At 35.9% G+C, this 13,432-nt stretch overlaps 1 protein-coding gene across 1 annotated transcript in view; it reads right to left on the bottom strand.

The window, feature by feature from the left end:
- The window catches only part of FRMD4A (FERM domain containing 4A), a 733,796-nt gene extending 720,838 nt beyond the window's left edge, over positions 1-12,958 (bottom strand). The window contains exons 1-2 of the mRNA XM_074268578.1: positions 12,941-12,958; positions 12,378-12,514 (exon numbers count right to left, since the gene is read on the bottom strand). Of these exons, the coding sequence (XP_074124679.1) occupies positions 12,378-12,422 (45 nt within the window). The 5' untranslated portion in view covers positions 12,423-12,514; positions 12,941-12,958. The remainder of the gene's footprint in view (positions 1-12,377; positions 12,515-12,940) is intronic.
- Positions 12,959-13,432: the final 474 nt, after the last annotated feature.

Here is a 13,432-nt window from a genome sequence, read left to right as displayed (position 1 = left end):
AGAAACAAGATATTGATAAATATTTATTAAGCATCTATTATGTGCCAGAAATTATGCTAAACACTAGGGATGCAAAAAAGAGGCAAAAGACAGTCTCTGACTTCAAGAAACTCACAATTTAATGGGAGAAATTAAGTAAACAAATAAGTTTTTTATTATACATGTATATGCATTTATACAGATAAATTTGTAGTATACATAGAAAATAATTAACAGCAACATAAAGGCGTTAGAATTTAGAGGGGTGATTAAACACTCCTTATAGATGAGATTTTATTTGGGACTTAAAAGAAGCCTGGAAAGACAGAAGGCATAGAGATGGGGTAAAACCAGAGAAAATGCCTAAATCTAAGACATAGTATCTTGCTAATGCCAAAATTCAGTGTCACTGGATTAGATGGTATGTGTCAAGGAGTAAGGTCTAAAAAAAATCAGAAAGGTAAGAGAAGACTTGCTTAGGAAGGTTTTGAAAGAAGATTTTACATTTTATCCTGGAGGTGATAGGAACCATGGGAATTTATTTATAACTATCCGCATTATTTGAGCAGGATCATCAAAAGTGGATATTAGCATTAATCCAGGGTTGGTACTTGAGAGGGTGTGATCAGTAAAAGGTCAAGAAATCAAGAAAGTTGAGAAGAGAGAAAAATGTCAAGCTGATCTGGAAAGCTAGCATCTATCTCCCAGGGTTGTCATGAAATAAAGTGAATTAATTTTTGTAAAGTATTTGTAAACCTTAAAGTATTGTATAAATGTTAGCTAAATGAACTATTATTCATCAAGACATTGAAATTGGGAAAGAAGAATGCAGACAGAGGAAGGGGAATGGCCTGGGAAAATGCTGAGAAGTAGAAAGATTTGAGGTAATATGGTGAGTGGAACAATTTTAGGAGTAGGTGAGCATAGAGAGAAATGAAACAATAACATTGTGATCAGATAGTAAAATTTAGGAGCTCTTGAATATGGAAGTGGAAAAGCATGATGACACTATCAAGGTTATCATTATTCCTTTATATGGGTGAAGTATTTTAGAGGGAATTAACTTGTAGATTGAGGGCCTCTAGTATCAATGCTGATATCAAATTAGAGAAAAAGACCATCAGTCAAACACAGAACTCACTGAAAGAAAAGAAAGATGTCTGGGGGGGGGTGTTCAATATATAATGGTCACTAGGATCTAGATTGAGGGATAAATTTGAATAGTTATCCTTTCTAAATTGCCCTTTTCCCCAAGATGATTTTGATATATCATGACTGGCATAAGAAATTAAATGGGAATTTGGGGGAAGTTTTGCAGGAGCCACAAACAATATGTGAAAGCCAGAAGACAACACAGAAAATGTAAAAACTCAGGAATGCAGAAATATATGTATTTTGTTACATAATGTCAACATATTTTATTTTCAATATCATAAAATTACGACTTCTCTAGTATGAAGGGAGAGCAAAAAACTTTATAGGCATTTTCCAGATCACAGGGTTACCATGCCCCTAAACTCTTTGATGGAAAAGGATAATTATACAATGAACCTTAACTGAGAAGAGATTGCTGAGTGATGGTGATAAAGGGAGACATTGGCAGAAGTAATAAGGACAAAAGCTAGGTTGTTTCCTCTTGTTTTCTAGCTGTTTAATGCATGTTATTGAAAATTCCATCAGTATAGGCATAATGTATTATAGTCCCTTTGCAGGCTTCACAGTCTAGCCAAGTAATAGTTTTCCAATAGGTGCTTAATATGTACTAGTTGAATTGAATGAAATTAGACACCCAGAAAAAACCACTAAGCCACAATCAAAAGGAACATCGTTACCTCTTCTAAGAATCCAACATTAGCTTCCAACCAATATCACCTTGATTTTTGAATTCACCCCTTGCTTCATATGTACCAAATGACCTGGAGTTCAAAGACCTTTTCATTAAAATCAGTCTAAACATAGGCTGTTCCATTAGGATTTCATAGTTTGGCATAAAATTAAATAGGAAACTTCTACCTGATCCAGTAACATATGCTCTTCAAACCACCATTAAGTCTCATAAAACAGCCATACAATTAATTTTTAACAGAGATGCACTAATAGCTGCCTGATCATGCATAGCAAAACTGAATAGGAAACATTTTGCCTTTGCCAGAGAGAACATATTGCATCCCAGATTTCAGACAGTTCCCTTCAAAAGACAAATTTTGTTAGTTATTCAAGAAAATAAATGCAGATTTAAATTTATTTTTCCTTGCTACTTACAAGCAAGCCTTTTCTTTGTAGTGATGAATCTTGTAATACTAACTACCAAGCAAATGGAACCCAAGAAGGAGAAATGGGGTTGGTTAACTTTGACTAAATTCCCTGCTTTCAGCAGTCTTACAGAACTCCCAAGTGAAGAAATTGCCTCTACCAATGCAGGTCAGCACCTCCTGCAATTTATAATCTCAAAGAATTGCCTAGTGCATTGAGAAATTTTATGACTTTGTTAGGATCACACAGCAAGTGTGTATAAGATATGACTTGAATCCAAGTCTTTCTAACTTTGATATCAGCTTTCTCTCCACCACCCAACACTGTTTCTTATAATTTCCTCTTTTATTTAAATTAGTATGAAGACACTATAGCTGCAAAAGAATTGAAAATTAATATTACTCAGAAATACATGGAGACTGTATAGCAGGTATAAACAAAAGTCAATATGTAGGGAAGAAAAGGAATTAAGAACAATAACTGGGGTAAGGGATGTCATCAAAGAAATTTATGAGCAAAAAAAAAAAAGACAATGGACTAAAAACAGGGTGAGAAGCAAGAAAAACTAAAGGATAACTTTTGTGCTCTATCCATCTTTGGGATGTCAGGATTTGGAATGGATTTGTGATCATCTTATGGAAAGACACAGAAATGAGCTGTTCCAGGTTGGGCAGGCATGGGTAGGTTACAATCTTTTTTATTAGAGGGAATACTCACAGTGACGAAATTGTGGATGCTTTGGAATATTTTAGATACATGGGGCTAGACTAGGTCATCCATTTTTAAGAGGTTCTTCTCCAAAAGGTATTAAATGTAGTATGCACTCAATATTTCAACTTGAGTTTATTTGGTGTTAAATTAAATGTAAAAGTTTTGGACGCACTAATGTTTTACATATGCTATTTGATAAAAACATGATTCAAGAATCATTAAGTTTTCCTATATATTTCTGTTCTTAGAAGTAGGAAGTCAGATTTTGCATAAAATAAATAGTCTCACATGCCCAAAAGGCTTAAATATTGGAAATAACTTAAAGTTGATGCACAGCTCAAGGAACTGATAATGGATATTAAATTGAATACATACACAACAGCAGTAAGAGGACCTAAGAATGATCTTGATGAGGAATAAAAACATACTCAAAAAAGCAGGATGACTTTGTTATGTATTCTGAAGGGCTTTAATATGTTGGGGTTACGAGATAAAGTTTAAAAAGCTCCCCATTTCATTTATGATCAAGGGTGAATTATTTTTTACTGGAGAATTGATGCTTAAAATATAAGTAGTCAGGATTTCACCTTACCTGTAATTCTACTTATCTATCCCTGTGATATGAAAATAATCCATTTAACCAATATGAGAAAAAAGCTTCACCCCTCAGTTACAAATTTTTAGTCATTTCTACTACTAGCTGAACAGGTAACTTTAGATTCTAAGATTCATTTCAGTGTCTATGTTATGATCAAAGCCAAATATTTAGGCATATAGTACACTACACTAGGCAAATACTAGGCATACATGCAAAAGTCACAAACCTATGAAAAAGGCACACATGGTCAAATCTCAATTATATACCAATAATGAAAAAATCTCAATTTATAAAGTCGCTGGTTTCAACTTCCTTTTTCTTTTCTTTTCCTCCATGTCCCTACCTGTCTTGCACAAATGTTCATTCACACTTTAAAGAACCTGAAGTAGTAGAATATTTTTATTTGGTCTCATTTCCTCTCTCCTCTGTAATCTGCTGCCATGAATGCTCATGGAATCAAAGAATTTTTGTGCCACAATCATGGAAAAAATCTAGAGATTATTTATTCAACTAGCCACACTTTCTTTTTAATAGGAAACCACTGAATTGAGGCTACAAGCCCTTGGCACCAAGAAAAAAAAAAACAAAATAAGGTTTTCCAAGAAGTGGAAAACATAATATGAAAAGTAAATCCTAGTTGTCATCAGCATTCTGGTGCCTGGTGGTGGAGATTTGGTGGAAAGCTATAGATGGGACCATCCCCAAATAAATTTATAAAGATGTCAAAACTTGCCTTTGGCCCAAAGCTAATCTCTTTTTCCCTTTTTTAGATGCATCTTCATCCTCAGGGTCTTTATTCTTAGTAAGCTATCATTATCCCCATTACATCATTAGCCAACAAGAAAGGAAGGAGTCACTACTTCCAGGAGTACCAGCATTGTAACTGGGGGCTCTGAGTTATAAAGACTAGACTTGTGATTTCATTGTTATGACAAGCTTCCAGAAGAGGTAACTCTATTATCTTAAGTTGATACCTTCTTTGAAACTTAGAATCTTAGGTGTCTGGAGGCAATGACAATTTAAGTGGCTTGATCAGAGTTATATATAGCCAGTATGCATCAGAGGTAAAACTTGAAATAAGATGATGCTTTCTCAGAGATCTAGTCTCCATTAGATAATATCTCTCAGAAAATTTTGGGGGAAAAAAAAACAAAGCTCCCTGAAATGAATTTCTGGGAGTTTTTATTTTGGGATCTCTTTCAGGAGCTAATTGATGAATTCTTTCAATTTCTAATTTACCCTCTGGTTCTATAATTTCAGGACTGTTTCCTTTGATAATTTCTTGAAAGATGATGTCCAGGTTTCTTTTTTGTATCATGACTTTCAGATAGATGAATATTTTATTCTCTCTACTGATCTATTTCCCAGTTCAGCGTTTTTCCTAATGAGATATTTCACATTTTTCTGTTTTTTTTCCTTTTTGGGTTTTGCTTTATTGTATCTTGATTTCTCATGAAGTCATTAGCTTCCATTTGTTCAATTCAATTTTTTATTGTTAAATGTTTTTTTTTATTTTCAAAACATATGCATAGATAATTTTCAACATTCACCCTTGTAAAAATTTGTGTGCAAAATTTTCCCTCCCTTCTCTCCATCCCCTCCCCTACATATTAAGTAATCCAATGTTAACTATGTGCAATTCTTCTATACATATTTCTACAGTTATCATGCTGCATAAGAAAAAAAAATCAGATCAAAAGGAAAAAAATGAGAAAGAAAGCAAAATGCAAGCAAAAAACAACAAAAAGAGTAAAAATACTATGTGGTAATCCACACTCAGTTCCCATAATCCTCTCTCTGAGTCAAGATGGCTCTCTTCATCACAAAACCATCAGAACTAGCTTGAATCATTTCACTGCTAAAAAGAAGCACATCCATCAGAACTGATTCTCACATAATCTTCTTATTGCTGTGTACAATAATCTCTTGGTTCCACTCACTTCACTCAGCATAAGTTCACATAAGTCTTCCCAGGCCTCTCTGAAATCATCCTGTTGGTTGTTTCTTACAGAACAATAATATTCCATAATATTCATATTCCACAATTTATTCAGCCAATCTCCAATTGAAGGGCATCCACTAAATTTCCAGTTTCTAGCTATCACAAAAAAGGGCTGCCGCACAACAACACCTGGAGGCAAGGAAGGCTTAAGTTCAAATGTGATCTTAAATCCCTGAGCAAGTCATTTAATCATTTTGGGATTGCCTTAGTTTCCTCAAATGTTAAATGAGCCAAGAAAACCTCAAATGGGATTCCAGAGTCACAAATAACTGAACAACTGAATAACAAGCCATAGTCCACACCTAGAAATCTGTGGATGACTACTTGTTCCTAATACTGGTCCTAGCTACTGATAATTAATATAAATGTAAAAGCATAAATGACTTTCACCAATAAAAGTGGAAGAAAAGAATTTCTAAACTAGCACCTGATTGCTGCCTTTAGTTGATTTCAGAGGAGAAATACTTGGGAGATTTGGGTGATGAGATGAACTTCCTAAATGATTTAGATTGGTTCTCAGGCCACTTATTAGCTGTATGGAAGTCTCAATCCAGGAATTAGATGCACTGGAGATTCTCTCAGGCTTTCCCTGCCACAAATCAACCTCTGGGGAAGCAAGAATAACAACAAACAAATCAATTTTATTTTTTTGTTGCCAAGAAACATGAAGGGTAAAGAAAATAATAAAGTAGGCTCTCTAGTTTGAGAAATACCTAGTGGCTTTTCCACAAGAGAAGAAAACCATACCATCCCTTGGATGGAATTGGGAGTCTATTCTAGGTTACAGAGGAATAAATATATAGTAGAAATATAATTAGTGGTCAGAGAGAATAGGATAAAATCAAGAAATCATGAGTATGGGTACACCAGGAATGAATGCCTTTAATAAGCTACAAGCAAACAGGCATTCAAGTGACATCACATGGCTCCATATAAATGATGTTACAAATAAATGATCAGCCAAATATTGCATTAAAGTCTGGGGACTTGGAAATAAAGTTGAGTTATTCAAGAAACTACCCTACAGTGGTGTGACATCACAGGTCAGAGCAATATTCTCTGAGATGCTTCTTTAATCCAAATCAATTGATCCACTAAATTCAGAAACAGAAGTAATATGAAATAAAGATGAAAAGATAAGTTAAGACTAGCTGATGGCAGGCCTTAAATGCCTAGATAACGACTTCGTATTTTATTTGGCAGGGAATAAGTATCCTATGGCCAGCTCAAAAGATCAGGTCTTTCCTTCTTTCTAAAAGGCTAAATCAGCTATTTTATATGGAAAATTGCTTTAACCCAGTGTACTCTAAGAGTTGGTGTTTTAGGGACATAAGTGGTAATACCCTCAATTGCCCAGTGTTTTGGGATTTTAAAAAATGAACAGCTCCCCTTCGTTCATGTAGAGAGGCCCAAAGAGTTTTTCATAGTTTCATGTCTTAGTTAAACTGAACAGCCCTTGATCTCAAGAGCTAATTATTATAACTATATATTCATAATTATATGAAAGATAAGAGATTTATAGAGAAATGAGCACTAGTTTTCTTTGCTCCCTAAGGTAGGAATTGGAAACTCATGGAAAAAAATTTAAAGGAATTGACAGCATCTGTATTTTTTCATGAAGCAGAAAACCATGTTTAACCCCTACTTTGTAATAATAATTAGTTTTCAGCTAGAAGCTATCAGATAGGGAGTCCTTCCTCTCCCACCCCAAGCCACAGAAACCCAAAAAACTTCTTTCTAGTGCAACTCCAACTTTCTCCCTTCCCTGGGGTATCCCAATCTCTCTACTCATCAATTAACCAATCAACAGTCATTAATATTTGCCAGCACTAGGGACTAGATGGGGACTGGACCTATGATTTATTGTTTCTGTTCAGAGCAGAAACTCTTATTGATTCTGTTGTGAAGACAAACTAGGCCTTCTGTCCCCTCAGTTCTTATCCAGCCTTTAATCACTGAATGGGTATTGTCTCAAACAAACTGAGACCTGGGAGAGACTTTAACTTAAAAAGGCCAATCTCCCACTCCATCTGCAGCCGTTCTGACCTGTCTCTTTCCATTGGACTTCCAATGACTTGGAGAAGAGAATGAGATGGATGAGTGTGCACTGCTCTATCTCACATAAATGCAATTCACTCACAAGTCAAGACCGATGTCTCTGGTCTTCGAGAACAAAGGACAAAGAACAACAATTGGAGTAAATACATATCAGTGAGGATCTTTCTCTATGAATGTGGCTTGGTACCGTCTCTTAAAGTTTTAGAGAATTCCTTGGGGTTAAGGGGCTTGTTCCAGATCTCGCAGCCAGTATTTATTCAAGGCAGACTTGAATCCAAGTCTCCTTGCTTCCAAATCTAGCTTTTCATACCCTACAACACACTTCCTCTAAGTATTGGTGATATAAAGACAAGATTTTAAATTTAAATAAGTAAATCAAGTAAACATGAGATAAATATGAGAGGACACTAGAAGCTAGAGAAATCTTTTTAAGCAATATTTTGAAGTTAACAAAGAATCTAAGAGAGAAAGGTAGGCAGGGAGTACCTTCTACACATGAGGAATGGCCAGAATAAAGGCAAAGAAAGAGGAGATTGGAGTGTCAGCTCCAGAGATAAGGCTGGCTTTGCTGAAGGATAATATGTGAAGACCTGAAGCCTCTTCTCCTATGGGGCCTTATGTTCTCAAGAGTATCATCTCTTGTTCCTTCATGACTTCTTCCCTCCCTCAGACTAATGTGTCTTTAAATGGTTTATTTGAAACTTTATTTTCTGATGTTTGCCTCAGCTATCTGGAAAGTTCCTTAAGTTTTTGTGTTCAATTCAAGTAATTATTCTCAGCTCTTTTTTCCTTTGGCTTATCCAAAGAATCTGCTTTCCATTACTACATTCTGTAAAACTGTTAAGTCTGAGAAGTATCACATACAAAAGATTTTTCAGCAATAACAACAATTTTATTTTGTCCTAGTCAGGCAACATTTATGAAATGCCCATAAGGTATAAGACAAGAGGCAACATGGCATCATGGATAAAGAGAAGGTCCTATAATAAGGAAGTCTCATCTGTGGCATGTGCTGGGAGTGTGACCCTAAGCAAGTCACTTCTCATTTCTCTGAACAATTTACTAAGATTATCAACTGCAGAGAAAGGGTTTATTGCATCTGTAGGAGAAGCTTCTTTATCTGAGAATTTCCCTTCCCAACAGTTCCCAGAGTGGGGTCTTCAAAACTATTTTTATGATAAACTATTTCATGATAAAACTATTTTCACAATAAAATTTGTTTATTAAAATATTCCTCCCTTTTCCAGTGATTTTCCTGAATGATACTGGATTTCCTTCATATATTTGAACTAAAAAGCATATCACAACAGATTGAAAGCAGACACAGATATGAAAATCCAGCTGCTTTCAATTAAGCCAGGCATTAAATAGATTAGTATAGACAATACCAATTTTCTCAACTCATTTCTTTTTGCTTTTGAAAATATAGTTAATTTTCATTAAAATAAGTTATTTATGTCAACATCCTAATAGGTTTATTATTTTAAATAGATTAAATGATATTTCACATTTTAGTATTTAATTTTTTTAATATAGGAAATATCTATAGATATAACCAATATAAACAAAAGGTCTTTAGGAACCTCAATAATTTTTAAAAGTGTAAAGAGATTTTGAGACCAAAATTCATTGTCCTATAACAGTGAAATCACAGATGGTATGCCTATATTGTTGTTGTTGCTATTGCTGTTTAGTTCTTCTAGTCATGTCTGATTCTTTGTCATCTCATTTGAGGTTTTCTTGGCAAAGATCCTGGAGTGGTTTAACATTTACTTCTCAGACTCGTTTTAGATTAGGAAACTGAGGCAAACCGAATTAAGTGACTTTCCCAGGGTTACACAGCTTAGTGTCTGAGGCCACTTTTGAACTCAAAAAGATGATTCTTCTTGACTTTAAGTTGGGTGACCTATCCACTGCACCATTTAGCTACCACTGTATTCCCTATCCCTAGCAAAAAAAAAAAAAAAAAAAAAAAAAAAAAAGATTAGTATACTTCTTAGCTGTGTGGCAAGGCACTTAACCCAATTGCCTCAGAAATAAAAAGTACAACATAGACCCTGACCCCAAGAAGTTTATCACCTTAATGGGAGAGTGAGATATACAAAAATAACAACAACAACAATAATAGCTAGCATTTATACAGAGATCTCAGTTTTGCAAAGAGCTTTTTAAATATCTCATTTGGTTCTTACAATCCTATCCCACTGGTAGTATCAGTATTCTAGTTTCACAGATAAGTAAATTTAGGCTTAGAGGTTAAGATGGCCCAAGGCCAAACTCTAGTTGTTTAAAGTCAGATCTTCCTAACTCCAATTGCTCTAATCACTATACCACTTAGTTACCTCATAATACAAGGGAAAGTGAAGAAAGCATACTGAATGGGTCCAAAAAAATGATAATGATAGAATTATAATTGTTTTATTTTATTTCATAAGGATTTTGAGGAAGGAAAAATTATTTCTCCACAGAGGAAGGATAAATCTTGCCTGACAAATCAAGACTTGGAATAATAGAGGGATTACAACAACAACAACAAAAAGATTAAAAGAAAGAAGGGATCATTCCAGGAACTTGGGGAAGAGAGAACAAGTCAGGAATAGCTATGAAGATTCAAAAGACCATGGGAACATATTTATGTAGAGCTGGGAAGGGCCTAGGAGACCACCTAATGCAATGGTTCATTGGATAGATAAAGAAACAGAGGACCAGAGAATTTCCCAAAATCACATAAGTAGAAAGTAGCAGAGAAAAAAATCCAACTCTTCTGTTTCCAAATCCACATTAATCTTATACACTAAGCCACCTGCCAGGCACCCAAGGGGGAAAGTTCTTTTTGTTAGATTCTTACATTTGGCCTCCCTGGGCCAATAGTACTAAGAAAAATATAATGGAGGAGCAAGGATCATTTCCTTTCCAGCTCTGGCTTCCTGCCAGGCCTATGACTCCATCTCTCTCTAGCTCTCCTTGCCAGGTCATACATCTCATGTCTCTTTTTCTTATCATCTACCCCATGTGTTTGAGGTTTGTTGTAGCTAGCAACACTAAAGACATTGTGATAAGTTAGTCCAGAGGAAGCCTAAGATAGGTACTGATTTGTAATACAATCCCATTCTCTGAAGGAAGTTTTTTGGCTTTATATTGGACTGTTATTTTAAAATGCTGCTTCTTTTCATCTTATAGAATCTATTTTTGATAGATTTTCATGTTTGTATTGAATCATTCTAAATGGGCCCTGAACTTGCTTAGATCTCATTAAATACCTCTGACATTTCTCAAATTGATGTCCATCTTTTAAGATTTAGGTCACTGCAATACTAAATGTAAAAGATTCAAAGAAGTGCTAGCTCCAGGAGAAAACTTAATTGGACTCCCAGCCCTTTCCCCTGTAATGTTTGTGACAGTACCTCTAGTCTCAGCTGTGACTCTCTCCCTTTCTTGTCACTAAAGTCAGCAATAGTCACAGATGCAAGGGAGCACAGGCATTTTAAGGAACTGTGTGTCAAATGATATACTGTGTATTTTTGGTTAACTAGGAATAAAGATATTTGCCTTTTCACTTTGACCTCTGTTCACCAACTGTGAGGCTCCCTACCAATCACTTTCCCAAGTTGCTTTTAATAAACTCATCAGGCCTAGAAAATCTGCTTTCCCTATTGCCAATAGAAGCCATGGATCAATATACACAGTAGAAGTCCTTGTTCTTTGTTTGTAAAATCTCTTGTGTAAATGTTAGAGACATCCATGCTCATCTCAGAAAGGTTTTTACATCATCCAGGCTATTCTATAGAAGGAAAGAAGAAGGGTTTTAAAAGGAGGGATGGAGAGACAGACAGACAAGGAGACCAACAGACAAAAAAAAGAGATAGGGAGAGACACACAGAAAGAGGAAAAGACACAGGAAAAAGAGGGAAATAGAGAGACAGACAGACAAACAGAGACAGAGACAAAGAGAATGACAAAGATGGAGTGCAAGAGCAAGATGAGAGACAGAGAAAGAAAAAATAAATAAAACAAGATTGTAGAGACATTTCCATGTGAAAATCTGAATCTCTAAGTAAGTGAGAACTTAAGTCAAAACAAGAGCATACTACTTTCCTTGCACATTTTAATACCTAAAATGTAGTCACATTCTTTATATGATTAAAAATACAAGCAACTTTATAATGACAGTCACAAAAGCTCAAGATGATGATAAATGTTTAAACAAAGACTGCCTATTTCTTCCTCTAATTTTTAGTCAGAAAACAAGCTACCCACAGCTAAGGAAGCTTAGTCTTCTAAGGACAATAACGAAACCACTTTCAGAACCTCTATCTGGAAACCAGAAAAGACATATATGGATAGAGATATATTGATATATGAATATATATATACATATATCCCTTAAAAGAAAGAATCCAACCAATCAGTACTAGTGTAAACAATCCACAATCACCTAGAGAAAAATAAAGGGCAAATGCACATGTTCCACTTCAGATTCCCCCCCAGAGGGGAAGTAGTGCTGGGATATCTAATTCAGATATAAACACCTGTTTATAAATACCCTTCTCAAAACATTATTCATTAAGCTCCAAAAATGGAATACATTCATTATTCTGATTCTTGTCCTTGCTTTGCCAAGGCCAGTCCTCTTATCCCAAGCATCATTTCCAAATAAAAACAGCAAGGAATCCAAACTCTTTGAGCATCCTTGCCCCAGCAGCCACCCACACAGCGTGATGAGCAGGAGCTGAGGCTCCGAGTAGGCCCCCACCTAAGCTTGCAGTGAGCACTTACCATCAACAAGCTGAGAGCAGAATCGGGAACAAGCTGTACGGCCATGGCCTTCTATTCCCATACACAAATATTCCAGCAGAATCAAAGTCAGGCAGGCAGTCTTCGGCCCTGTGCTTTTGCTGAGCATCCACAGACACCTGCAGCAAACGATCCAGACATTCTGACTCAGGGAGGAGAGGGAACAAGGTTAAATAAGGTAGGCCAAATGCTATAGGATGGAGAGGTTTTGGGAAGGGGTGGGGAAGAGATCCGAGGAGATTGGGTGGGGAGTCTGCTTGGGGTGGGAGGAGAGAAAAATGAAGATCAGAAACTACAGGGTATTTAAAGGTGAGCTCCAAACAGGGCTCCCTTAAGCTACAGGAACACAGATCACATCAAACAGATACATGACAGCTTAGCCTGGCAGGATTAGTCTGATACCTTCCCAAATGCAGCAACTCTTTCCACAACAAGCATGTTTAAAAAAGAAATCTCTATTGCAGATAAACCAACCAGCCCCGAGCCCCATTCTATAGATCTCCCAGCATTTCTGCTGCATAAACATGCTGAACATCAAAACCTACCGCTTCCAACCTGGTCAGTGTCTGCTTAAGGAGACATACATAAGCCTAATTTGTGGACAGGGACACTGCTTAAGACATGAAAGCAAATTAGTCTTGAAAAAAAATCATATGCTGCAGTATTTCCATTGGAAAATGTCAATGGAAGAAAATGGAAGCAAGCCTGCCTGGTCTTGTTAAATAATGACTGGCTCTAAAAGCTTCCTGGAGTCAAAGAATTAAGAAAATTAAGGCATCTTTTCACATAAATGCTGCCAGTCTTCAGGCTTCTGGTCAGGGTTACAGGTTGTATTAAAGGTGGCAGTTATTTAGTAGTGCCTATTAACAGTATTTAGTTTCCCTTTCTGATTCTTTGTGTTGTGTACTTCCGATAATGAAAATTTTGTTGAAATAAGAATGGAAGCTTGAAATAAAGAGGAAGTTGAGAAAACCTTTTAAAGATGAAACTTTGGAAAAAAATATTGACATCTTTTAAACCAAGCTGAGGGGCAGCTA

Source organism: Sminthopsis crassicaudata, chromosome 5 (genome assembly GCF_048593235.1).
Source record: "Sminthopsis crassicaudata isolate SCR6 chromosome 5, ASM4859323v1, whole genome shotgun sequence".
Classification (NCBI taxonomy): domain Eukaryota; kingdom Metazoa; phylum Chordata; class Mammalia; order Dasyuromorphia; family Dasyuridae; genus Sminthopsis; species Sminthopsis crassicaudata.
The sequence above is the reverse complement of the archived record's forward strand: the minus strand, read 5'-3'. Positions and strand labels throughout refer to the sequence as shown.